Raw genomic sequence first — 27,894 nt, 5'->3', positions numbered from 1 at the left:
CCTTTCATATCACGCTCTCCGTAACATGACTTTGGAATGATATTCTTAGAAGGTCCAGGTTTGCTTCTGGGCCCTTCATGGGCTCTTCCTAGACCAATCCTCCTGATCGTAGATTGTTATTGTGGGAGGGGCCCTGACAGACCTTGGGTGTGCAGCTGGGGCCACCACTTGCATGTGAGGAGGCTGTTTAAGATGTGAGCTGAGCATAGAGCAGGAGGGGGCACATCCATTTACACTCTTGCCCTTGTCCTGCCAATGTCAGGGGCGGCCTGAAGGAGAGCCGGCTGGACAGTGCTTTATTATTATACAGATTTCCTTATGCTGTTGCAAGTGATGAGCAGAGATAGCTTCCAGGCAGAGAAAAAGTCATGGCCTGGGGGCCAGGGAGAGTATAGCAATATTGTTTCAATAGTCATACACGAGGAAGTTGAGAAATCAAACTTGGAGAAGCAGATGGAGAGTGAATCCAGAAAGGCCTCTCATGCTATGCTAAGATTATGGACTTTATCCTCGGTCCGTTGGACGTTGTCTCAGAGTTTCGAGCAGGGATGGCATAATTACAGCTGGCCGCAGAGTGTCACGGATGTGGGCAAGAGCAGAAGAGGCATGCTAGTTAGGCATGGGTGGTTGTCATCCAGGCAGCAGAAGATGGCGATTAAAATATGACAGTGGCCATGAGGATGGAGGTAAGAAACTTGTCCATGTAGGACTATGCTGTGGATCAATTCAAATAGGATAATGTTATGGAAAGTGTTTTGGAGCCCTGGCTGGTGTGGCTCAGTTGGGTTGGGCATCGTCCTGTGCACCTAAGGGTTGCTGGTTCCATTCTCAGTCAAAGCACATGCCTGGGTTGTGGGCTTGATCCCGGTGTGGGGCATGTAGGGCAGCCCATCAATGTTTCTCTCCCTCTCCCTTCTTCTTTCTCTAAAAATCAATTAAAACATCTAAAATTAAAAAACAAAATTATTTTGGAAAGCTTATAGGGTTCTGCAAATGTTGTTAGTGTTATTATTAATAATAACATAATTGCATTGTGGATAAAGGTTACCTTCCAGCTAATCTCAATTCTAGGGTAAACGGATATAAAACTCGGCTGAAATGATGTGAGTAATGGTCCTAATCTGAGTCGTCACATCCTCCGAGGGCTGCTTTGGGAGCGCAGGAAGGTGGCTCTGCTGGCTTTGGGGCTGGTGGTTCGAGTGGAAAGGGCAGCAGTGCTGGGCTTCGGTTTCAGTCTGGATAGGGAAGTGTCCCTGAGGTGGATTTCATCATTCAGTGTGTAGCTGTTCACACGTCCTGTTTCCAGTAAGAGTCCTTCTGTTCCATATGCTGCGCCTGATGTCTCTGAATCGGAAACCTCCCTATTTTTATTTTACCAGAGGAAATAATTCTTGTCTCCTGTCATCATGTGGAAGGGAATTGGAGGAGTCTACATTCTCAAACACATTTTTAACTAATCTTTCTATTGGTAGGTTTTGTTTGCTTTCGGAGATATTTGGTGTCTTTAATTTCTGAGAGTTTCTGCAGCTCAAATCAGCTTTCTTGTTATCGTCTGCCTATGTAGCCCTTAGCATTCGGATTTTCTTGTTTGGTCGGTCAACAAAGCTCCCCTTATGCTTTCCATCTTCCAAAAAAAAAAAAAAAAAAAAAAGAAAGTGTGGACACCTGCATCTATTATCGTTTTCACTTCTACTCTCTGTACTCTTGTCATCTTACAGTACTTTTATTCCTTTCCTCTCTGTTCCCTTTAGAAATTCCACTCTTTTGCAAGATTGTAGGAAGTGGAGATAAACATACATATATTTAACTCAGCAAGTTTAAAGGTAATTAGATAATAAAACAATGATTGCCTGTGTTTAAAGATGTTTTTATACAAGAGAATACATTTTCCTCAGTCTCTTCAATGAGAGTGTTCAAATTAATATTTCTAATATTGATATTATTATAGATTGTCGAACAGCAGGTCTCTTGAGAAAAATCAAAGTTTCTTTCATTTCTTCATGGGAAGGGTATTATTATAGTACAGATTATTATATCATGGGGAGACTTGTTTTGGAACACTCATTTTTGAAACTTTCCCTGCCAGTGCATGCCATTGCAGGAGGTGGTTGGTTTTCCCTTAATCAAGAACAGTGAATATGTGAGATACAGACTCTAGTACTACAACCACAGATTTTTCTTTTCAAGAGGAACCTGAGATGTAGAGAGTTGGTTGAGTTGCTCAGGGTCTTAGATTTAGCCCTGGCAGAGGTGAGACTGGGTTCTAGGTCTGTTGTTCCCAATCCATTGCCCCCCCCTTTACAAACCTGAATTGAGAGCCATAGGAAGCAAATGGTCTCAGCTGGGTCTTTCCAAGAAACCCGCTGCACTTTCATTCCCAGGAAAAGGCCAGCCCGATGAGAGCAGGGCTGTTTTGTTCTCTGCAGTATCCCCAGTGTTACCCGGTGGCACGTGGGAGGCGCTCCGTAAATACGTATATTGAACGACAAATTGAATTGAGTACCTCTAAGAGGTTGTTTACAAAGACAGACCCGAAGTCAGGCTTAAAACATGAACTTTTTCAAAATAATTTCTAAAAAACAACTGTCTGCAATGCAGAGAAAAGGATGTGTCATAAATAGATCAGATACATATTACTTTACTTAGCCTTGGGTTCCCTTGGTAACTTCAGGTTCCTTTTATAAAAGACAACTCTGAATATAAACATATCTGCACAGTGCTGCTGTGCTCATGTACTGGATAATGTAGGCTAGGGAAGTTTTTTATTATAACTTGAATACGTGTCCGCATTAAGGATTCTCACGCTTTTGACCTTCCCACATAGTAGGGTGAGTACGCCCACGCATTGGAATTAGAGCTGAAATATCTGTGCTGTGCGCCACAGTCTCAGGCTCTCTACCTTTTTCCTGATTGCTGTCTCGCTTTCTCAAATAAGGGTGCCAAGCACTTTGCTGAGCAGTTAACTTTGGAGGACCTTTCTCTCAGAGGAATTGCAGTGTCATCATATACAAGGCTATGCTATTCTCAACGTTTCACATAAATATTCAGGGAAGGAGCCTTATATTAAGAAAAGGAATTACATTGGCTTCTTTTTTGTCCCTTCTTTCTGTGTGCGTTCTCTTAGGCATCAGCAGTTTTTTCTTTCTTGAGGTCAGAGGTCTTCTACAACTTCCACTGCTTTTGATGCTGTACTAGAATTTGTGGTCATCTACTGGGTCTTTATAATTAACTTGGGTCAACTCTTAATTGACTATAGAGGTTAGGCAGGGAGCACCAGGGAGCTCATTTTCTCATTGGCAGGCCAATGCCATGAACGAATCTCGGAGGAGAGAAGACCAGTAGCTTTGTTCGTTCGTTCGTTTGTTTTTTCTTTCATTAGCTCATTTAATCACCCACCTCTCTACCCATCCTTAGGCTAATACATTTCACTGCATCTCTTTAGGCATGTTATCTCCAGGCTTGATCTCACTGTTTATCAAACCCTGTCAAACCTGCTATTTATGAGGGAACTGGTAAGCGCTAGAACAGTTACAGACTGCCTGCCCCCTGGGACTTTCTCCTCAAAGCCTCTTCAGGAGGTTCCAGCTCACAGAAATGCTTCTGACTCTGAAATCATAATAAATCATAATCATGGCCTCTAAAATGCAAGCCATTTGGGTGCTAAGTAATTGGTATCTGACAGAGGGCTTAGGAAAATTGGCTGTGATGAGTTCATTGAGAAGTGGCACAATGTTGTACTTTATGGGAGAGTTTAAGGGATTTTTATTGGTAATTTTCCCCAGATAAAGTTTTTACTTGCACACTGATTTGTGATGACACTGTTCTACTTTGGAGCCCTTAATCTTTATGCTTTCTTGTAAAATTACTAGTAGCCTTGCATACAACGAATCCGTGTGTCAGTAGCTTGCTGCCGCCCCTCTGTAGCTCTCTGCCACCCCCTTGTAGCTAGCTGCCCCACCCTCCTGCTGATCCGTGATCTGATCATTATGCAGTCGGTCATTATGTAACTCCCATTTGCATATTACTTTATTATATAGGCTACTAGAGACCTGGTGCATGAAAATTTGTGCACTCGGGGGGCAGGGGGTGTCCCTCATCCTGGCCTGCACCCTCTCACAGACCAGGAGTCCCTGGGGATGTCCGACTGATGGCTTAGGCCCACTCCTTCTGGAAAGCGGGCCTAAGCCACAGTCTGGCCTCCCTCTGCAGGAGGTGCCCCGCAGGCTGATCGACCAGGGAACATGCAGGATGGCGAGCAGCTGGCCCCACTCTCCGATTGTCCCTCCACCACTGCCAGTCACCGCCGCCCCCTGACTGCCATCCCCTCCCTCTGCCCACTGGCACCAACCTTGACTGGCCTGGTGCCACACGCTCACCAGCCCTTCCCCCTGCCAACAGATTGTTCCACTGTTCAGTCAATTTACATATTAGGCTTTTATTACATAGGATGTTGTGTGTGTGTGTGTGTATGTGTGCTAATGTCCTATCTACTGCAATAAAATCATAAGCTTATTGAGTGCGAGGACCGGGTTTTATATATATTTTAAATTTTCCCCCTAATACTTAGGCCATAGTACTTATTTAATAATTAAGTGCCACACCTATAATAATAAAAGCATAATATGTAATTAGACCGGATGTCCTTCCAGATGACCTTCTGTGAGGGAAACCCGGGTCCTGGGTGCCAGTGGGAAGCTGATGCCGGCAGCCAGGGGAAGGAAGGCCTACTCTTGCATGAATTCCGTGCATCGGTCCTCTAGTAGTAAATAATGATATATGGTAATGTTACTATACCAAACAATTTATTGCTATATGCATAAATAATTATATGTTGTATATTGCTATCAATATATAAAATAATATATGTATATTGTCAATATACTGTCAAGATATCTATATATGCATATTATTTTTATGTGACTTATTTGAAACATTGCATAGCCTATATGAAGTTAAACTATAACAACTGTCTTAATTGGGAGATATACCCACTTTTTCCATGAGTACCATGAAGCTTTCATATTGTAAATTACCTTTGTGTTTAGGGGCTTCAGAAAAACCAGAGCTGGTCAGTAAAGTGGTAAAAACAGAGTTTATTCAGGAATCTATAGGAGAAAAGAGGTTTCAGTACAGAACTGGACTTATTTCCTATATAGTATGGATAAGCGGGAATTTATAGGCAAGGAGCAGGGTGAAGGTCATGGATGGAAAATTACTAAGGGGAAACATCAGAACTAGAGGAGGAATTCTGCTAAACTGACATGACAGGATTCTTGCTAAAACTGCGTGATGCAAAGATGAATATGAAAGCCCCCAAATCAAAGATTCATTGGGAAGAGAGCCTGACTAAACATTGGTCAAGGACAGAGTTTTTGTCTGGGGGTACTGTGGACATCCAATGTTTATTTGGGTGTACCCTGGTAATTTGTGTTTTAGGTGTAAGATAACACAATTTGAGTTTTTGTTATTTGAGAGTTCATGCCTATATCTTTATTTGTGAATGTGTGGTTGTGTGTGTTTTACCATGATTTCTATTGAGGGTATTCTTCCCTAAGTGTTTGGTGATGAGGAGTAATTGTTCTCTTGGGGTTGTTTCCTGGTTCCCGCATATTTACAATGTAAAGTTTTCAGGGAATTCCATCATTTTGTTATTTAGTGCAGGGCCTTCATGCCCCAGCATTCTGTGATTTGCAGACATGTATAAATACGAGTAACTGACATCTTTTGAGTGGGGTAGGGCCAACCACTTCCTCAATTTATAATGTGGATAGTGAGTGGACATTCTGTTGTTTATAGAGTACACTCTGACTGATATCAATATGTTTGGTGATAAACTGTCAGGAACACTGAAATGCAGGAAAATTTGTCAGGAATCTCCACCCTTGTCAGGGAAAATTTGAAACACGTTGAAATAGGCAGAAAAGATTCCCGGGTGTCATGTTTAGTGCACCTGGTTCAGTTTCTATAGGGGCCTGATTCTTTCCTTTTCTTTGAGCTATTTTACAACATTGTAAGGTGTAAGAAACCAAGAGGAATACAAATTACTCTTGTCCATAGAAATGAAAAGACATTTTACCCTTTGGAATGCAATTGATTATTATGCTGTGGGTATTTATTTACCAGTTCTGCATCTCTAAGTCAATTCATTTCACTTTCTGGATTGCCTGTTTGTGTGTGTTTGAATTCTTCTTTGAACTGGTGGTACCTTCTTACTGATCAATGTGCTAATGAATGATTTAAATAAAATCTGTGAAATGCAGTAATTTTATATTTGTATGAGAAATTTTTTTTTACCTTCTTTTAATTATTCCTTATCACCCAGAAAATTCTGTTTCCAGGGATCTGTTTAAGTGCTCAGTGTTTACTGGACTTCTTGCCTCCAGAACTGTGAAAAGATACATATTTATTATCATAAGTGGCTAAATGTGTGGTAATTAGTTGCAGCAGCCACAGAAAACAAATACAGAAATAGAGAGAAATCGAATCATTTCCCTCATCTCTGTACTCTTTTTTTAAAAAAATATATTTTATTGATTTTTTTACAGAGAGGAAGGGAGAGAGACAGAGAGTCAGAAACACCGATGAGAGAGAAACATCGATCAGCTGCCTCCTGCACACCCCCCATCGGGGATGCGCCCGCAACCCAGGTACATGCCCTTGACCGGAATCGAACCCGGGACCCCCCACTCCGCAGGCCGACACTCTATCCACTGAGCCAAACCGGCCTCGGCACCCTCATCTCTGTACTCTTGTATCTCTTTGAATATAAGACATCTTTATGATTACTGTTAGACTTCTGTAGCCATCAGGCTTTTACATTAGGAACTGTCACCATTCCTTCTATTTTAAAACAGTAACCTTCTATTTTAAGCATAATGGCATTATGTAAACTGGAAATGCTTGTAAATAAACAGAAGGCTTGACTTCTGCTCTTGGCTATGCTCCTTACTAGCTGGGTATCTCTGGGTAACTTATTTACCCAATCTGAGTTTCATGTGCATGATGGGAGTAATACAAACTCTTCTTCCTAAATCACATAATTGTTATAGGTATTTAATGATGTAAATACATATGAAAAATAGCAGATAAATAATGTAAATGCAAGATTCTTTAATGCTTAACAATTAAGCATGCTCTCCCTAGCTATACCAAAGTTATGATGAGCAGTTTTGCACATAAATTACTGACCGCATCAAACATTTCCTCCCCTTAAATTAGATGCTAGAAGTGAGATTTTGGGTTCAAAAGTTTGAACACTTTAAAGTTCTGGATTCATATAGACAAACTTCTCTCCAGCAAGCCTGTGCCACTTTGCTCTCTCATTGGAAGCATACAAATGCTCATTTTATTATAGTTACATTAGAGGGTTTTGAAAAAAGTATTTTAAATGTTGTACCAACTTGATGAACATTATTATCTGTATTTCTTTGACAAGGTTTAACATTTTTTTTTGTATATTCCTTGACCATTTGTATTGTTCTTTAATAAATTGCTTGTGTTCTTTGACTATATTCCCAAATAGTATTTGTCCTTTTCCTTACTGACTTTTAGGAACCCAGTATTCTTAAGCTAATGAACCTTTGTTTTGTGTTATTCCTTCACCAGTTTGTTGTTGTTTACCATTACTTCAGTTTATGACTTTTATGTTCAATAATTGTATGTAATCAAATTCAGTGAACTCCTCATTTTATCTTATGTATATGCAGAAATTGAAGCAGGGGAAACAGAAACCCAGGTGGTCTGTCCTTACCATATCACCACTTGCTCTTTTCTCTATATCATCCTCTCTCTCCTTATTGTTGTTGATAATGATAATAATTCTACCATTAATCAAATGCTAACTCAGTGCAGCCTAACATGCCTGACATTTTACATGCATTATCTCAGTTAATTTGTACAATAACCATACAAGATAGTAAATATTATTATTCTAACTTCACTAATGAGAAAAATGAGTGCTTTGAGAAGTCAGTAACTTGCCCAATGTCATATAAGTTGTATGTGGAGGAATGGGCTGTGAATCTCAGAACCCATTTCTTAACTGGTGTTCTTGCTATGTGGACAGACACACACAACCAAGGTAGGTAACTCCCTGCCTCCCGCACCTGATTTCCCGAGTGGTGGTGTGACGACATTTCTTTTCTCTCCTGTCATTAATACAGTAAAGGAGGCAAATAGGGTGGATGAAGCAGAATAACAACATCCTAGCTATTGAATTGAATTAATAGGATATTGAACTGAAAATATTTTGGGGAGGACTCAGAACTTCTCTTATTCTTCAAATGCTCCAATGGCATTTTGTTCCTGTTCCTAAGCAGGCATCTCACGTGTGTAATGTTCTCTGACCAATGGAGGGCACTGTGAAAATTTCAAAGCAACCAAAGTCCAGAGACAAGTGGATTGGTCTTAATATGGCAATTATAAATGTTTATTTTATAGTCTGTGATTGATGGCAGCCTGCTGTGGTGTGTATGTATGGAGCCTGGGAGAGCTGCTTGAAAAACTGGTAGTCTTTCACTAGCATTGGGATAATTAACTATTACACCTCTGTTAAATTTTAAACAGAGTGAGAATTAGGTCAGTGGGAGTGGTTCTCTTATTTCTTTCTTTGAAAAACTTGGAGCAGTCACAGCATTCAATTTCCTAGTGTCATTTTGCTCTAATATACCTATCTCAATTATTTAGAGCTCTCAAAACCTGCTAAAGAAATAGGGAAATGTGCTGTAGCTTCTTTGGGGTGGGTGAGACTAAAAGGTCAGTGGACACAACTTGAGAGCATTGACTATCCTGTCTCTCATCACATCCTTAGTGCCTGGCATGATGCATTTTTTATTAAACACACACACACACACACACACACACACACACACACACACACACACAACAACTACTTGGTATGGCTTGAGTGGGGGAAGAAGGAGGGTCAACCAGAGAGTAAAGTTTGGAATCAGGCTTGTAGGTTTGGGGGTGATGGAGAAAGCACAGTTGTCCCTTCGGAAGTGGCTCTAACAAAGGCTTGTTTTTGTAATTGTTTGCAGAAAGATTACCACTTTGAATACACAGAATGTGATAGCAGTGGCTCCAGGTGGAGAGTTGCCATTCCGAATTCTGCAGTGGACTGCTCTGGCCTGCCTGACCCAGTGAGAGGCAAAGAATGCAGTATGTTTCCCTTTTTGACCTTTTGTTTTCCTGATTAAACCATTCCTCCTTCATATCAGCCCATATCGGTTAATTGTAATGACTATGAGACGTTTGGAAAAAAAGAACATGTAGCATTAATGTCTAGCAGAGCAAAATAGTCCTTTTTTTTTTAAAACACGCAATAGTAAAGGATATTAATTTTTTTTAATCTGGTATACTATCCTTTAAAAATGTTTATTAAAGTACAGTTGAAGTACCACACTATATTAGTTTCAGGTGTACAACATAGTGATTCTACATTTTTATACCTTATGATGTGATCACCACAATATATCTGATAACCGTCACCATACAAAGTTGTTATGATATTATTGACTGTTTCCTGGGTGGTGGGTTTACTGAAATCAGGGAGATGGGAAGATGCAATAGTCTTATGGGAAAAATCAGGGAAGAAAACCATTATTTCTTGATGAATGATATTAAATGAATACAGAGAGGAACCCCTATCCAGGTAAAGAGTTCAGTCCAGCAAGACTTTTAAGAGTATAGTGGGGTCAGTATAGAAGAAGATGATACAAGACTGAGATGTATGCAATCACTTGTAGAGAGAGGATCAGCTCTGTGAGGAAGGATTGCGAATAATACCTATGGTGTTAGCTCATTGTAAAATTGCTTCAGTCACCTTCCTAGAAAACTTGGATAACATTAATCTATGTTTACTTTTTACTTGTTGAGCTAATTCCTTGGTTCCCATGTAAACAGCCCCTTTGAGGTGAACTACCTAGCTATTATGAATACTACTCCATATCTAGGTGATGTGCTGGTGCTGACATGAAATGGGTCATGGTGGAGGATTTTACACCATGGAAATTTGCAAACACTACAAATCAGGGACCTCCATTCCCTTGGGAGCTGGTTATTAAACATTTACCAGCACACCACTGATTAAATTTATTGCCCAAGTGTTAAAAAATCTGTTACAGAATTGATGTCTGAATAGTCATCATTTCTATTTGAATGTTGCCAAGGACATTCTTTGCTCATTATTTACTATAATCTCTCACAGTTAATTATGAATCTGACAGTCCAGCAATAATTTTTCTAAAAACTCTAATAATCAAGTCACTATTAGTTATTACTTTAAAAATGGTACAGCTTACTTTAAAAATTAAACCCTAACAATGACAGTACTTATGTGACAGATGGGACATTTTTTATCTTGGCATTTTGTCTGAAATCTAATTTGCAGGTATTTCTGCATATACACTTATATCACTCTGGAAGGTGTGGCCTCTGATAAGTGACTTTTTCTTTGAGTAGGAAAGACAAGTTATTTTAAAACTCACAAGAAAGTTAATAGATCTAAGCAACTTAGAAGCCATCTAATTCATAACATTAAATGCGGCACTTACCACATTACTAGTCATTAAAGTACTGCTGGAAGGAAGTTATGATAATAACTGAACATTTCTTCAGTGGCTTAGATTTCTATTGCTAATAATAGCTACCATTCTCATGTAATGATAATGAGCTAAACATTGTGCCTAGAGCTTTTTAACATTATCCTATTGTATCCCCACAACCATCCTCTCAGGTAGCTACTATCAATGTTTCCATTTAACTGATGAGAAAACTCAGAGTTAAAGTGGTGAAGCGAGGTATCACAGGTCATTCAGCTGGACTGTGACAGATCTCTTAAGACATGTCTGATTCCAGGGCCTGTCTCTTACCCACTGAGTTCATCACCACATGAAGATGACAGTGTGGAGGAGCTTCTAGGGTCCCACGGAGGGGGATATAAAGCTTTGTCGGTGGACATCTTCAAGGGAAGACATTAGAAACTCTTGTGTTTCAAGAATAAACGAGGGTAAAAGTGTTGTGGTTCAGGAATGGCATGCTACGTGCAAGCCATACCTGAGAGATGCTACTAGTAAGACTTCGGATGGTGGTTGATGCCCGCCTATGCTAGACTCGGCAGTGATGCCATGATGATATGGCTCAGCAGTTGGGCCATATAAGAAAAAACAAAAAAGTGGAATGTGGCAACTTTAAATGAAAAATATTTAGGGCAGTGGCTGTGTGGGCTATTATTTCCCAAGATTCTAATGTCTCTCAATGAAGTCAAACTCAGAATTAGGCCTCAGTTGAAATTGTTATAGATTCTTCAAAATATAATTGGGTAGAAGCAATAGAGAAGGCCTTTCCTCAGGAAAGGCAGCATAGGACTTTAGCAATCTAATTTTCCCCCCAGAAATTTGGTGGATAACTTATATTGTATCTTTATTTTTTAAAAGTTCACATAGAGTTTGGCAGACGGCTTCTCTGAGTGAAGTTAATGAGAAGTCAGGTATCAGTTTTTGTTGTGCTACAACCCTGGGGTGTATGTGACCTTGGAGCTTAGGGATCAAGATATGGGGAGGAGAGACCTCTGGTTATTAACGGACACTGGTCCCCATTGTCCTCCTGTCCCCTTTGCTGGGCAGAGCTCTTCTGTCTCAGAGACAGCGCTGCTCTGGGCAAGCCACTAGGATGACTCTGCATCTCTCTTTCTCTGTGTTGCTACTGGCTTAGCTACAGGGAACTTTGCCGCTTTTCCAAGCCCTGGTCCTCTGTCTTGTTTCTGTGGGCATCACCCACCATTTGAAGTCTTGGCATCTCTCAGGCACAGCTTGCAAGTAGTGTGCCATTCCTGAACCACAACACGCCTTGTCTTTTTCCAGAACAAGGGGATATAACCCCTGTCCCCATTCCACCCCTTCTCCACTCTTGGGTCACTTCCCTCTTGCATAAGAGTTTCTGAAATCTTCCCTTGACATTCTTAGATCATCAAAAACAATAGTCATTCTGGAATTCTCTCTCTCTTCCTCACCTCTTTCTGTCTCCCCACACACTGTATAAAAGGACGTTTTGTTTCAAACCAAACCTTAGAAATAAAAGCCTGGCTACTAGGAGTGGGGAGAGAATTCCTTTTCCTATTTCCTTATGTATTTTCAGACAAGTTTAGAACACTGAGGGGGAAATAAACATAAGACATCTCTTCCTTTTGGGAGTGTATAACTTCTATTGCTACTCCTTCCAATATTTCTCAGTCCATGACTTCACCTTAACACATTATTTTCTAATTGGGGGTGTGTATTTAAGATATCTGTATTTCTATGTTAGCATTGAACCCGTCATGGTTTGTGGACATTGTTTATTCTTCTATTTCAGTATTTATATACATTTCTAATATTTGCTTTTCTTGGGTCAAAAAATGCTGTGCTCAGATTAGAAAAATAAAGCTTTGAATAAAAAATTAACTTTTTTTCATTGTCTGTCTCAGATCTATTGTTTTAACCCACATCCAATGGGTCTTAAGGAGTAAGAGTAAATGATGACAGTTTGAGCCAACAGCTTTTGGTTTCAGTTTGGAATTGAAAGAGGAAGAATTCTCGTGGAAAGAGAATTGGCTTTAGCTTTCTGGATGGGATATTTAAGAATCCAATTCTTGGGATCATAGGTCTTTCAAATGTAGGCTTTTCCGCAGGAGTCAACACATAGTTTGTCTCATTTGTGTTAGGAGTTGTTATTGGTATCGTAGCAGGTGCAGTTGGGCAACTTGAGCTCATTGGCACTGAATGGCAACTGAATGTCATGATCTACCTCTGTTCAATGGAATATTCATACCACACAAAAAAACGTGTGCCAGGGATTTCTGTTCTGAAATACTAGTAAGTTGTAAAATAGTGAATATCTCCTTCATGGAGGGATGCAATGCACATTTTCAAATTAAAATCTCTCAGAAACCTAATACACAGTTGCTGTGTGTTAACAGCATTGTGTTTTATCCAGAGTTTCCCATGTGTATTTTTTTATAGGGCTCTTTTATCTGACTTGTAGTTGGTGCCCTTTAGCTAATTTTTGCAGGATGTTTTTGGAAAATACACATCTAGCTAATTTAGTAAACTTTCACTTGTGGTTACTTATACTATGACTTAACTCTTTTTATACATTTTCTCTGTTCTACAAGGTTCAGTTGCAGCATCATTGCATGGTGTCCAGTTGAAGACCTCCCACGGTTGGTGGTCAGGTGTGGTATACACCTGGGTTTAAAACCCAGATCTGCAGCTGACTTGTACATCTTGGGAAAATTATTTAGTCTACAGCTACTTATTGAGCTTTAATTTATTCGCTGAACAAACATTTCTTGAGTATTCCTATACTCTTGACGACAGGAATCCAAAAATAAGTAGGGGAAAAAAAAGATTCCTGTCTTCCAGAATCTTTCATTCAAATGAGGGAGCAGATGGGTAAATACATTATTTATAGTATAGGGGCAAAGTACATGATAGTTATAAATACCTGAGGTGATCTTAGGAGGGAGGGATGACCTCTTCTCAGAAGGAGTCAAGAGGGCCTCACAGTAAAGCTGGTGTAAGTTTCAAGTTCAGGCTGAATAGCCACGGAAAACTGGCTACGCCCTGGCAGGTTCATGTGAAAAATTGTGTCGTGATTTAGAGTTGAGGCCCGGGTTAAATGTCATACTTAATGGGTCATCCATGTTAATTTTCTGAGCATCTCTGAGGTGAGCCCTGAAGGGAGAAGTTCTTTAACCATGAAGCCCAGTGGTATTTGAAGCATAGGAAACCTGGGAAGAGGTGCAGATTAGGGGCGGCACTGGGTTTTCCTGGGTGCTCTCTGAGACCTGCATGGCTCACTCTCCGAGAGGCTGTGAGAGGGAATAGAGATCCTGGAAAATCTCATAGGCCTTATGTGTCACACCAAGGATTTGACCTGGAGACAGCCATTCACAGGTGTCTGAGCGGCCCAAACGAGGCCTGGAATCATAACTATATCTATCCTATATAATAAAAGGGTAATATGCAAATTGACCCTAACAGCAGAAGGACTGGGCATGACTGGTCACTATGACACACACTGACCACCAGGGGCCAGATGCTCAATGCAGGAGCTGCCCCCTGGTGGTCAGTGTGCTTCCACATGGAGAGTTCTGCTCAGCCACAAGCCAGGCTGATGGCTGCCAGTACAGCGGTGGTGGTGGGAGCCTCTCCTGCCTTCTCAGCAGCTCTAAGGATGTCCGACTGAAGCTTAGGCCTGCTCCCCTCTGGCAAGTGGACATCCCCCGACGGCTGCTGGGCTGCCAGAGGGATGTCTGATTCCCATCTTAGGCCCAATCCCCTGGGGAGAGGGCCTAAGCCAGCAGGTGGTAATCCCCCGAGAGGTCCCAGACTGCAAGAGGGCACAGGCCGGGCTGAGGGACCCCCCCAAGTGCACAAATTTTTGTGCACCGGGTCTCTAGTATGTATATAAAAGCCTAAGAGACCGGCCCACCAGCTGACCGGCCAACTGGCTGGTAGCTATGATGCACACTGACCACCAGGGGGCAGACGCTCAACAAAGGAGCTGCCGAGTGACAGCAACTTTGCAGAGTGCTTTCTCGCACTCTGGGACCCCCCAGGGGATGTTGGATTGCTGGTTTTGGCCTGATTCCTACAGGCTAGGCCAAGGGACCCCACTGGTGCACAAATCCATGCACCGGGCCTCTAGTAATAATTTAACTTCATCTATATATATAAAGGCTAATATGCTAAGTGTCTGACCATCCAGGTAATGACATCACGTAGCAATGCCCAGCTTCCTCTCCCTAGTGATTAGCCTCCTTGCAGTTTCTTCAGCCCAGGAACATGACTTGCTTCATAGCCAGGTGAAAACATTTCACACTTTAACCAAATGTCATTTTCCCATGCCTCATCTCATTTGATCCTCACAGAAGTCCTGGAGTAGGTAGCTAGGAGACTTGGTAGAATCCTATTTTCTTTTCATTAGCTAGAAAACAGAGATTTAGAAAGCTTAGAAACTTGACCCAACTGAAAAGAAGTAAGAAATGGTGGACCTTGAAAATGACTTCAGGTCATCTCACTGTGCAGAATATAGTCAAACACTGCTGCAGTTAAATATTTTACCCTTTGTTCTCCCTGCATGACCTACAATAATAATCTGCTCCATGTTGATATTTATTGCTGTGTTGCTGACAATTACCTGAAAGAGAAGTTGGGGTGCTTCACTGGGCTGGGAAAAGTTTAGCTACGTTAAGCAAGGTCTAATTAAGCAAGTTTATTCTATCCTATCAAATAAAAGAGAAACATGGTAATTGGCGTACGACCGCTACCCTTCCCATTGGCTAATCAGTGAGATATGCAAATTAACTGCCAGCCAAGATGGCGGCCGGCAGCCAGGAAGCTTAAAACTAACATGAGGCTTGCTTGCTTCAGTGACAGAGGAAACCAACGTTCCCCCACCTGTTTTGCCGGCCTCTGAGCCTGCAGTTTAAGAAACATTGTAACAAATTTAGAAGCTAAACAAAACTCCAGAAACCTGCTTTCAGCTAGCCCGGGATCTCAGAGATGGAGTTGATACAGAGTTTCGATTATAGAACCGAAACAAACCAGATACCTTCTTTCAGCAGCAGAGGCCTCAGAGCTGGAGCCAGAGCTAAAGCTGGCCCAGAATTAAAAAAAAAAAAGAAAAAAAGGAGCAGTTGGGAGCTTCAGTCGGCCTGAAAACAGCCCTCAGCCCCTCACCCAGACTGGCCAGGCACCCCAGTGGGGACCCCCACCCTGATCCAGAACACCCTTCAGGGCAAACCAGCCGGCCCCCACACGTGCACCAGGCCTCTATCCTATATAGTAAAAGGGTAATATGCCTCCCGGCACCGGGACCAGTGTGACAGGGGGCAGCGCCCAAACCCCTGATCACCCTGCGGCTCTGTGTGTGACAGGGGGCGGCGCCCCAACCCCCCGGGCTCCCACAGGCCCTGCTCTGTGTGTGACGGGGCAGAGCCATAACCTCCCCATCGGCCCTGCCCTGAGTGTGAGAGTGGAGGCGCCCCAACCACCTGATCAGCCCTGCTCTGTGGGTAATAGAGGGCAGCGCCCCAACTCCCCCGCCATGGGCCCTGCTCTGTGTGTGATGGGGTAGAGCCATAACCTCCCCATCGGCCCTGCTCTGAGTGTGACGGGGGGAGCTCCCCAACCCCCTGATTGACCCTGCTCTGTGCATGACAGGGTATGGAGCCCCAACCCCCCTGATCCGCCCTGTTCTGTGCGTGACAGTGGGCAGCGCCCCAACCCCCTGATTGGCCCTGCTCTGTGCATGACAGGGTATGGAGCCCCAACCCCCCTGATGGGCCCTGCTCTGTGCGTGACAGGGTGTGGCGCCGCAACCTCCCCATCGACCCTGCCTTGAGTGTGACAGGGGGCGGTGCCCCAACCCCCCAATCGGCCCTACCCTGAGCGTGACTGAGGGTGGCATCACAACCTCCCAATCTGCCCTGCTCTGTGCATGACAGGGGAAGGTGCCCCAACTCCCCAATTGGCCCTGCTCTGAGCCCGAGCAGGGGCTGCACCTAGGGATTGGGCCTGCCCTCTGCCACCCGGGAGCAGGCCTAAGCCAGCAGGTCGTTATCTCCCGAGGGGTCCCAGACTGCAAGAGGGCACAGGCCGGGCTGAGGGACCCTCTCTCCCCCCTGAGTGCACAAATTTTTGTGCTCTGGGCCTCTAGTATATATATAAAAGGCTAAATTGAGTCGCACATGTGTGATACATATAAAACTCTCACTGGCGCCAATCGCATGAGTGTGTTTTGATCTGTCATTGTCAATCATGAATTTTGTTGACACTTCTATTATAGAGAAAGGGCCAATAGCGATATTAAAATTTTTCTTCTAATTAATTTTCTTTCAGTGTGCATGCATTTGTGCACTGGGCCACTAGTAGTAATGATAATAATGAAAAATTATGATAGCCAATCTTTACTTGCTATATGCAAGACATGATTGCAAATGCTTTACATGTGTTTTCTCCAGTTCATTTAGTCATTGCAACACTCTGGTGAATAGGTGCTTGTATTACCTCACACAGATAGGTCAAAAGCAGAACTGGGAGTTGAAACCAGGCAGTCTAACTCCCTGGGTCCATCTTCTTAACCCCATGGTGTTCTGCCTCTTTGGAATGCACTGCAGTGTATGCTCAACAAGTGTTAGTCCCCTTCTTGAGGTATCCATGCTCCCCCAACCTTTACCTCTTGACAGAAATGCCATGCAAACTAATATCCAAAATAGGTAAGTGGATTTTTAAAAAGATGGCATTTAAATATCAGATATATGGCTTTGTAGCTCATTTTAATTGATTAATGATCTGTTTGTAGATTTTATTTTTTTCTAACTTATATTGAAACAAATTACAGTTGACATTCAATATTATATTAGTTTCTGGTGTACAGCACAGTAGTTAGACACTTATGTAACTTACGAAGTGATCCCCAGCAGGTCTTGCACTCACCTGTGCAATTATCTTATTATTAACTGTATTCCCTAAGCTATACTTTATGTCCCTGTGACTATTTTGTACCTGTCAATTTGTACTTCTTAATCCCTTCACGTTTTCATCCAGATCCCCAACCCCCCTCTCATTCATAACCATCATTTTGTTCTCTGTGTCTATGAGTTTGTTTCTGTTTTGTATGTTTGTTTATTTATTTATTTATTTTATATTCCACATATAAGTAAAATCATATGGTATTTGTCTTTCTCTGTCTGACTTATTTCACTTAGCATAACACCCTTTAGGTTCATTTATATTGTCATAAATTGTCTGATTTCATGCTTTTAATGGCTGAGTCATATTCCATTATATATATATCTCACATCTTCTTTATCTGCTTGTCTTTTGATTAGGGCCTTTAATCCATGTACATTTAAAGTAATTATTGATAGGTATGTAGTTATTGGCATTTTATTAATTGTTTTCTGATTGTTTTTGTAGTTCTGTGTTTTTTTCTTATTCTCTTGCTCTCTTCTCTTGTTGTATGTTGGTGGCTTTCTGTAGTGTTGTGTTTGGATTTCTTTTTGTTCTCTCTTGTAGAGCATTGGTTTGTGGTTACTATGTCCTTCATATATATCAAGCTTTGTTCTTAGCAGTCTATTTTAAATTGATGGCCACTTAAAAATTACTACCATTTTTACTCACCCTTTCATGTTTATATTTTATCATTTTTTTTTACTTCTTTGGCTTGTGTATGTTTGTGTGTATCTCTTAATTTACTATTGTAATTACACATGATCTCCCTACTTTTGCCTTTTAACCTTTGTACTAGTTTTAGTGTAGGTTGATCCACTTGCTTTTATAATGTATTTATCTTTGACATTGATCATTTTTTTTCTTTGCAATATTTCCGTATTCATATCTTTGACATTTTTTTTTTCTTAAAAAAATCTCCAACATTTCTTATAATATAGGTTTGGTGGCGATACAATCCTTCAGCTTTTTTTTTAATCAGGGCAATTTTATTCTTAATTGTGTACATGTTTCTGAAAAGTAAGAGAATAACATTCATAATTTAAGGCACATTTGTAGTTATATCATCATAAACAATGAGAAGTTTAGCTTTTTTATTTCTGTGCCTAGAAAATTTTGGGTGCTTGATACATACAGTATGCTTTCATTATTTAACATGTATTAGAAGATATTGATTTTTTTAAACTATAGACATTCTTAATTTAAAATAGAATTGTGTTTTATTCTTTCCAAGAGGAGAGGAGCTATAATCCTCTCAAGACTTCTAAGAAAGCTCCAAACACTGGGATATTTGTTGATTGAATATCTTTGGTATCATCAAATTAGAGACTGACTTCAGTGTTTCTTTTCTGTGGGTGAAACACAGAGATCTAATGAGATTTGTAAAAATTCATTCTATATGTAAAAGGACAGAAACACTTTGTCCTCAGTAGGTCTAATTTGGAATATGAATGCATCACATTCCAGGTATGGAGAGTGTTGAAGTTAAATTTGCTCAGCAACACACAAGTAGTGGGTCAAAGGCAAGGACAAAAGAGATTGTTAAGAGAACAGCTCAAAATCAGGCTTTATATCAGTGTAGTGTTTGATGGGGACTATGCTTGAGTGAGCTCCTCTGAAAACAAGCATTTTATAAGGAGATTAGAGAACTCAGCCCTGAAAATTGCAGAATCGAGGACAGAGAGACTACCAGGAAGTAGAAGGTGATTGACACTTCCTAAGAGGAAGAGTTCAGGAGGATAAGAATCAATGTTAGGACATAAATTAGAAGTTGAGAGAACTGATTTCACAGATGTGTTGTTCTGCCCCCATTGGTGACCTCATCAAATACTCTGACCAGTTTCCTTCCCTTGACCTTCACTGTTGTAGTATTTTTTTCTATAAACCTTTTGTCATTCATGCCCCATGAACTGGAATTGGTCTCCTCATCTCATTTTATTTATTTAGTGGTTAAGTAGGTAGATGAGTGTGGGTTTTAGCTCTCATTCTTCACTTTTTCAAAATTAACGTGTTTTTCTTTTTTGGTAAGTTTCCAAATGTATTCTAAAAGGAGCGTCTACCTAAATGTGAGCTCTGCTGCTTCGCTCTCTGCTGGGAAATTTGTTTTCTTTATGGGATAATTTGAAGGTTTGATTTTGTTCTTGTTTCTACAATATCCCGATTAAAGGATTAAAAAGCCCTTTGCTGTAGTGGAGTCAGTAATACCACCCTGAGCACAGAGACACACACTCAGGGGACATAGATTTGCATTTGTTGAATGAATAATAACTTAGGAGCAGCACTACCTTCTTTTCTGTAACTGTGTCAACTATTAGTCACATTGCCCATGACTTCTGGGTACAGCTCTCAGAATTAGCAGAGAACTTGACATCAGTAATGAGGCGTAGGTTGTGGAAATGACTAGGTTATAGTTATGAATATTGAAAAAGACCGCTCATGGTTCCAGAGTGGAGATACTTGTTTAGCTATTGCACATGAAGTACTGCCATCAGCATCCCCTTTACGTCAGATTCCCATTCACTCCATCAACCGTTTGTTTGGCCTTAGTATTTGATAGCTACAATTAGGAACCCCAAAATAATGATCCTTGTTTTCTGGAAGCTCAAAGCTTCACATCAACTAATAAGTGGTATTAGTATCTATATCTATTTCTGTGTCTATTTGTGTTTAATGTCTCTCTCTCTGTGTGTGTGTCTCTCTCCATAATATATGAGAGAACTGTATGTTAATAAATACTGACTTTATAATCATTCAAAGTATGTATACATTTTTTGGGACTCCCATATATATCAGGGTATCCCAAAAAATGTATACACACTTTAACAGCTAATAGCTCAATTTTGAAAATGAATTTTAATTAACACTGCCTTTATAATTATTCAAAGTGTGTGTATCTACATTCTTTTGGGACACCCTCTATATTGCTTTTTAATAGATGTATTATGAGAAGAGTATGATAAGAGCTCAGAGGGAGGCAAAACTGACTGCCTGGTGGGGGCAGGGAGGTCTGTTATGAGCAGGGTTGTTTTTGAGTTAGAAATGGGAATTTTCCAAATAGGGTAGATGGGTTGGTCAGCATCTCTGGAGAAGGAAAACCATAGCAGCAAAAAAGAAGATGAAATATTTTTGTAATGATGTGAATTCTGTTATGGTTGGAAAAGGGTGGGGCAAGGGCTGAGGCTGGTAAACAGGTTGAGGCCAGACTCTGAAGTGTCAGTAGAGATAAGGGAGACTTTGGAAAGCTTTAATTAGGGTGTGCCATGATCAGAACTTTATAAAAACAATTCTGGTGACAGTGTGAAGGGGAGGGAATTGATGGGGGTGTCTGGAGACTAATGGGCTATGCGTCCTCTGTCTTCCAGCTTTCTCCTGTGCTTCTGGAGAGTATCTAGAGATGAAGAACCAGGTATGCAGTAAGTGTGGTGAAGGCACCTACTCCTTGGGCAGTGGCATCAAATTTGATGAATGGGATGAATTGCCAGCAGGATTTTCCAACGTTGCAACTTTCATGGACACTGTACTTGGCCCTTCTGACACCAGGCCTGATGGCTGTAACAAGTAAGAACCCAAAGGACCCTTAGGATTTTGATTGAACCATTGAGAAGGATGTAGTTGCTCTTTTCCAGAAAGAAGTTGAGGATAATCTTGGTATTGATTGGGATTATAGATAAACTAATTACAAATAAACATATTTTTTTTTTGGCTAGTCACTACAAATAATGTAGCTCAGTTTTTATGAAGTTAAAACAATTGTTCTCAGGACAGAATAGATACCATATGCAAAAATGTGATAAAGCTATTAGAAAAACAAATTAATTTTCCAATATATTTATAACTACACTCAAGCCAGTGTATTTCTAAAAACGCTTCTCTAATTTTTAACAGATAATTTCAGATTTTTTTCTCTTCCTCTGAAAGAAAGAATGTGTAGCCTTCATTTAGGCACTTGATTATTTTCTAATAGAGAGTGGGTTAAATATGTGAAGTGGAAAGCTCATTTGCTTAATTTCTGCCTCTTATAGGAAATTATTAGCTTTGCCTGTGACACCACTGGAGGACTTTGATATTGTTTTGATAAAAAAACAACAACACCAAAATGTTTATCTGTGATCTGTACCCACTTCCATTCCCTTGTATTGACTATGTGACATTTCTTTTCACATGACCATGTTATTAAACATTAGGCCTCTGACTAACTTCTGACAAGAGTGGGTTTTCATAAACTCACACATTTTACCATGAGCTAAAGATGCTGGGACTTATTTAGCTATGCTAAAAGATATGCTCCCTCGCTTCCCCTCCTACTTTCCCTCATTTTTATATAGATCTGGATGTTTATCTAGTATTATTTTCTCAGCCTATAATATTTCCTTTATTATTTCTGCAAATCTGCTGCTCAAAAATTCTCTCAGCTTTTGTCTACCTGAAATCTTTATTTATCTTTATTTTAGCATCATTTTTGAAGAATATTTTGTGGACATGGGATTCACTCATTGTGTTTATATTTTATTTAATGTTGATTATATTTGTAAGAGCTGTCTCAATTACTCACCTATTTCTTTGGACTCTCTTTTTTTCTCAGTTAAGGATCATCTTTTCTCATTTCTTTGCCTGTCTAGTATTTTATCGTGAGCATTGTGAATATTAAGATATAGGAAAAGCAGATTATTATTATTTTTTCATTTAAAAGGTGTTGAATTTTGCTCTGGCAGGCAATTTATTTACTGGAAGAGCACCTTGATCTCATTAGGTCTGATTTTATTTTATTTTTTGATGGCTCTGTATTTATTTCACACTTAGTTCTAGGTCATGGCCTTTGCTCTAGGGCAGGAGTTAGCAAAGTACAGCCGGTGAGCCCTCCCTCTGTTTTTGCAGATAAGGTTGTATTGGAACACAGAGGCACTCATTTGCTTATGCATTGTCTCTAGCTGCTTTGGAGCTACAGTGGCAGAGTTAATTAAGTATTGCAAGAGAGGCCAAATTGTCCACAAGCCACAAATATTTATTCTCTGGCCCTTTATGAAAAAGTTTGCTGACACCTGCTATAGGGCATGGCCTCTATAAGATGTAGCAAATTCTGGAATCTTAAGTGGATGTCCAATAAGTTTATCAAGTTTCTTCCTTCCTGGCTGGGGTTTGTAGCTCCAGTGACTTCCATTAAAGTGACCTCTCTGATTATGTCTCAGCTTTGCATTGGCTGCGAGCCCCAAGCTCAGGACCTACAGAGAAACTCCATATGGGTTACTAGAGCCCCTATTTTCTCTGATTCTCAGGTGCATACATTGCAGCTTTTTCAGCTGCCCCCAAGCACTTGTCTCTGTTCCTCAGCTCAGTGAGACCACCATGCTTTGCTTGGGTGCCACCTCCTGGTGTCATCGTTTGGGAAGTGTCCTAAGGAAAGAGGCCAAGTTCAATTTGGGCTTTACCGCATGTGTTTTGCTGCTCTCAGGCATCCCAGTCCTGCAGTGCCTGTTGTCAAGGCTCCAAGTGGCTCCTGCATTCTGTTTAGTTTAATAGATGGTTAAAGAGAAAGGGCAGATCCAGTACCAGTTAGCCATGTTGGGATGTGGAAGTCTCAGTCTTTTGTTCAGAATTTATTTCTGTTAGAAAAAAGAAAAGAATTAAAAAATCTCACTCTGATCTAAATAAAAAGTTAAACCTGAAGAGAAGAATGTTAAGTTGTGTTATCTGTTGTACAGTTCAGTTGGAATTATTTTTTTGCCCCAAAACTTGACACACGACTCATTGATTCTAAGAATTAGCTTATGGTTAGATTGACAACCCAAATTCTGTTTACCAGCATATTTTCTTAAGTTTTTATCTTTTTTTTTTTTAGATAAAAATTCCAGACTTTTACCTCATTATATACTATGAAACTGCGATCTCTATTTTATTTAGATTCATTTTAAATGGGCTTTTTCTAGGACTATTTCTTCTCTCATATCAAGGAATCTTCTCACCTCCCGCCATGTGTATTTGTTAATAAATAAAATTTCAGATGTTGTTTGAGGGAATAATTCTACCCCAAACTAGTAGAATTAGTGATTGTCTCTTTAGTGATCAAAGTTTTGGTGAAAAATAGCAGTTTCATAGCAAATTTATCTTACCAAGATTTAGGGAATTGTGTGTCATAAGCAATGACTCTTTTTCCAGTAATGGTGTTGGCTGTTGAATTCCAGAAAAGCTCTGGTCTTCTCTGCTGTGCCTTGCTGAAGGAACAACTTTTGAATCTGAGTTACATAGGAGGTTTCTGAACGCGGATGTAAGATGCCCCTTGGTTTTGTTTCCACAGCTCTTCTTGGGTCCCTCGTGGAAATTACATAGAGTCAAATCGTGATGACTGCACCGTGTCTTTGATCTATGCTGTGCACCTTAAGAAGTCGGGTAATGTCTTCTTTGAGTACCAGTACGTCGACAACAACATCTTCTTTGAGTTCTTTGTAAGGCCTTTTATATTCTGAAATATACTTTTTATGGGACATTCATGTAATATTTACCTTAATCTGTTGTTTCCATTACACTTTATGCCTTCTCAGTTTTTGTGTGTGTGTTAACTGAAACTTTTGATGCTAAAAGACAACTTTACTTTTTTTCTATAATATTTTATTAAAGAAATACTGTTTCTTTACCTCTGAGCTCTTGCCTTATAGAGTAACATTGAGCTTGTTTTACTTTTGGTTATGATCATTCGATGACCATTTGGTGTAGACTCGTTGTGTGATAAATATTTTCCCCTAGATTAATTTTAAAAATTGTTATTTTTATAGCAACAGATACTTTTGTTAAAAATATGTCTCCACCAAATTCAATTTTTGTTTAAAAACTTTTTTTTTCTTCCTGCAATTTCAAATATTTGAATTATTTAACTATATTCATGGACACTATTTCAGAAGTAGAGGTGGCTGTAGATTTTGATTCTGTCAGTTGTAAACAATCTAAAGGAATTAATGGATGGGATAGCTGATGTCTCTGGTAAGAGATTAAATAGCATTACAATATACAGGATAAAATAATAGTCTAACAGAATAGGCTGTTACCTTTAAAATTATTTAACTATTTTATATAAACTGTAGCTAATCTAGCGAATATTTGTTGTGGCAGTGACTCACATGTTTGAGAAAATGTTTTCCCATTGATGTCTCATACTAAAAAAAGTGTGTGCAAGTAACTGGCAAACTATTGTGTAAAATGTTTCTGTGGTACAGATTTTAGGAGGAAATGTACTAAAAATTCTAAAACAAATATATATTGCTCTTGATAATGGAAATTTCTAAATCAGAAGTTGGTAGGAAGAGATGTTTTTGATTAAAGTATGAACCTTAGATTTGAAGTCAAGAGATTCCGGCTCTAGTCCCATCTCTGCAAGTGCTAGCTGTGTGTTACTGGGCAATTACGTTTGCTTTTCAACCCTCAGCATTCCCTTTTGTGAAGTGGATTGTGTGATGGACCTTTTAAGGAGCCCTCCTAGCTCTAAAACCCTTTGATGAGTTGAAGATATTAAGCAACAATCAGATTTGCTTTTTAATGCGTTTTGTTTATAAAACACTCCTTAGGGTGAATAATTACCTATTTTATGGGACAATTTTGCAATATCACTAAAACCAAGCTAAAGTTAAGAAGCAAAGTAATTATATAACTGTTTGAATAAGCACTTAGTTTCATATTGTCCAGCAAGTGCTTTGAGGATTGTCGGTAACGGTCCTCCAGAGGCGTGAAGTTTCGTTACTTCCTTTGAGGAAGCCTTTGTTCTTCTGGTTAGAGACTGAAGAGGGATGGCAAGTTCATGCTCCTCCTTGCATTGGTGCTTCCGCTTCCTAGGCAGTGATTTGTTGACTCGGGCCGTCTTGCTAAGGGCCAGTGGAAAGGAAATGTGTGAGGACTGAAGATGCAGCTGTGCCTGCGGACCTTACATAACTTGAACCAATACAGGACTTAATTTTGGGACTGGGTGGGACTTTCAGTCCGCCCCGCCCCCCTTTTAAATGATGAGACTGAAACCTAGAAAGAATGATGGATTGGACCGAGGCTATAGCGTTGCTAGTTACTTTTAGAATGAATAACAGGGCTCAGGTGCCTAGAATGCCAGTAGAAAGAATATCATGATGACACACGATGTCTGATTTTGGCTGAAAAAAAGCTGCCAGCTTATCCAAACACTGACCACCAAAGGTATATTCAGGGTTCATATCTGTTCTAGAGTGGCTTAACACTTATATTAAAATGGCCATTATGCTTATAATATAAATAGGATACTTGAATTCAATTGATGCCAATATCCTCAGCAGTGGAAATTCTCTGGTATTTGGATGGCAAAAGGACCTATTTTTCTAGTTAGTAAGTCTTTAGGAAATTTCATGATGGAGAACATATTCTGGTCCAGAGGATGCATGAAGTGGCAAAAATGATTTAGAAAAGGAAGAGCCATTTGGGTGGAAGTAGAATAAGTGATGAGAACCTACTTTAACCCTACTCTATTGATGACTATTGTGCAATACTGTAATGATGGCCTAACTTTTGATGTTTCCGTCTTCTTCATAGATCTGGAAAAGTAGTGTCCTAAACCCTAGGCATTTTGGAAGAATTTTCTGGAAAGCACAAAGTGTTTGGTGCTAAAGATATTAATTGTGTAGTCCTTTGAATCAGTATGGCAAATGATTAATATTTGCCCCCAAATAAAAATTTGGGACCTTGACTGTGGCCACTTAACCTATACATTTGGATTAAGTCCTAGGGAACTGAAAACAAAGCAGACCTAATTTATTTATTAATTTAAGATTTTACTGCCCCAAATATTATTTAAAAAGCAAACTTTATTTTTATACCATTGGGCCTGCATGGCGAATGCAAGCTTTTAAAACAATTCGGTAAGATTTCTGTAGTTACTTTTTCTCTTTATGTGAATTTTCAGTATGAACTGCTCTTTCCTTCTTTCTCTTCTCCACTCCCCTCCTTCCTTCTCAGTGAGATAGCCTTTCTGTTAAAATAATGACAATGGTTTGTCTACAACCACTCATGCGCAGCAGTTGTCACTTCGATTTCAGAGGTCTTGATGTGTTGACTTTGTTGGAAATGACTCATGGGCCTTGTTGAATGTACGTATTAAAAGAAGTTATTGCAGCCTGTCCTATGCTGAGTAGCACATTTAATTAAAGCCATTATTCAAGAAGATATACTGGGACCATTGTGTTTGTTCCACAGATTCAGAACGATCAGTGCCAGGAGATGGACACCACGGCGGACAAGTGGGTCAAGCTCACGGACAGTGGGGAGTGGGGCTCGCATTCTGTAAGTCTCTCTTTGTTCCTCTCCTCGATCACCAACCCCATTCTTCTCCTTCCTCTTCCAACCTTTTTTAAAAGTTTATTTTTAAGGGGAAAAAAAAACTTCAAAATTGTTCATGAATTTAGAAAATTTCTAGTTAGAGACCAAGTTTCATGGACTCAATCTCTTTCTAGGTATTTTTCTTTACCTTTCCCTTTTTCCTTAGGATCTCTCCTTTCTCTTTCCCATCATACTTCAACTTTCCTCCTTTCAAAGGGGGCAATAACAAGAAATAAGGCTGATCTAACCAATATACAAAACCTCTGAGTATCTACATTTACAGATGTGCCTGTCACATGGCAGAGAATCAGTGGCTCTTGCATTGGAAGGATCCTTGAGTTCCTTTCACCCAGCTTTCTCTGCAGTCGTCCCCTGCCCCACTTGCACCCCCCATAAGTGACTTTTCAAGCTTGCTTTGTTGGGAACTGTGCTGACTCTATTGTTGGGTAGCTCTGATTACCACAAAATTTATCTGTGTTTGGAACCTAAACCGTCTCCTGTCTATTTGCCATTGATGGGTCAAAATTTTTTGCCCTTTGAAAAATGCCTTTCCATTGAAGTAAAGTAACAGCCTAATTCTCCACACTATAACTGTACTAGTAAATGCTTGAAGGCAAATATCAGGTAACACAGTCCATGCATCTGCTATTATTTGAGGCACTGTGCCTTTGGAATGACACATGCATTTAAAATCAAACTCTGCCTTATAGTAGCTATGTTTCTTTAGGCAACTGGCTTAATCTCTTTGAATTTGGTCTTTTTTTTCATGTAAGAAATAAAACCGAAGGACTTGTATGCATGCATATAAGCATAACCAATGGACACAAGACACTGGGGGGGCGGGGTGGAGTGAGGGCATGAGCGGGGGTGGGGGAGTAGGGGAGGCCGTGGGAAGGTCAATGGGGGTAAAGAAAAAAAAAAGGAGACATATGTACTACTATCAGTAATACTTTGAACAATAAAATAAAATTTTAAAAAAACCCAAATAAAATGAAGTAGCAGAGAGAAAAAAAGGAAATAAAACCACTCTTGCAGGGATTTATAAATGAGATGATACATGGGTGCCCAAAATGCAGAC

General features: G+C 40.1%; 1 protein-coding gene across 1 annotated transcript in view; it reads left to right on the top strand.

Annotated features, from left to right (window-relative positions):
• Positions 1-27,894, top strand: part of ELAPOR2 (endosome-lysosome associated apoptosis and autophagy regulator family member 2) — a 131,905-nt gene that overhangs the window by 56,030 nt on the left and 47,981 nt on the right. The window contains exons 2-5 of the mRNA XM_059712198.1: positions 9,039-9,159; positions 20,858-21,053; positions 23,788-23,935; positions 26,694-26,780. Of these exons, the coding sequence (XP_059568181.1) occupies positions 9,039-9,159; positions 20,858-21,053; positions 23,788-23,935; positions 26,694-26,780 (552 nt within the window). The remainder of the gene's footprint in view (positions 1-9,038; positions 9,160-20,857; positions 21,054-23,787; positions 23,936-26,693; positions 26,781-27,894) is intronic.

Source organism: Myotis daubentonii, chromosome 10 (assembly GCF_963259705.1).
Source record: "Myotis daubentonii chromosome 10, mMyoDau2.1, whole genome shotgun sequence".
In the NCBI taxonomy this organism is placed as follows: domain Eukaryota; kingdom Metazoa; phylum Chordata; class Mammalia; order Chiroptera; family Vespertilionidae; genus Myotis; species Myotis daubentonii.
This window is presented reverse-complemented; position numbering and strand designations above follow the sequence as displayed.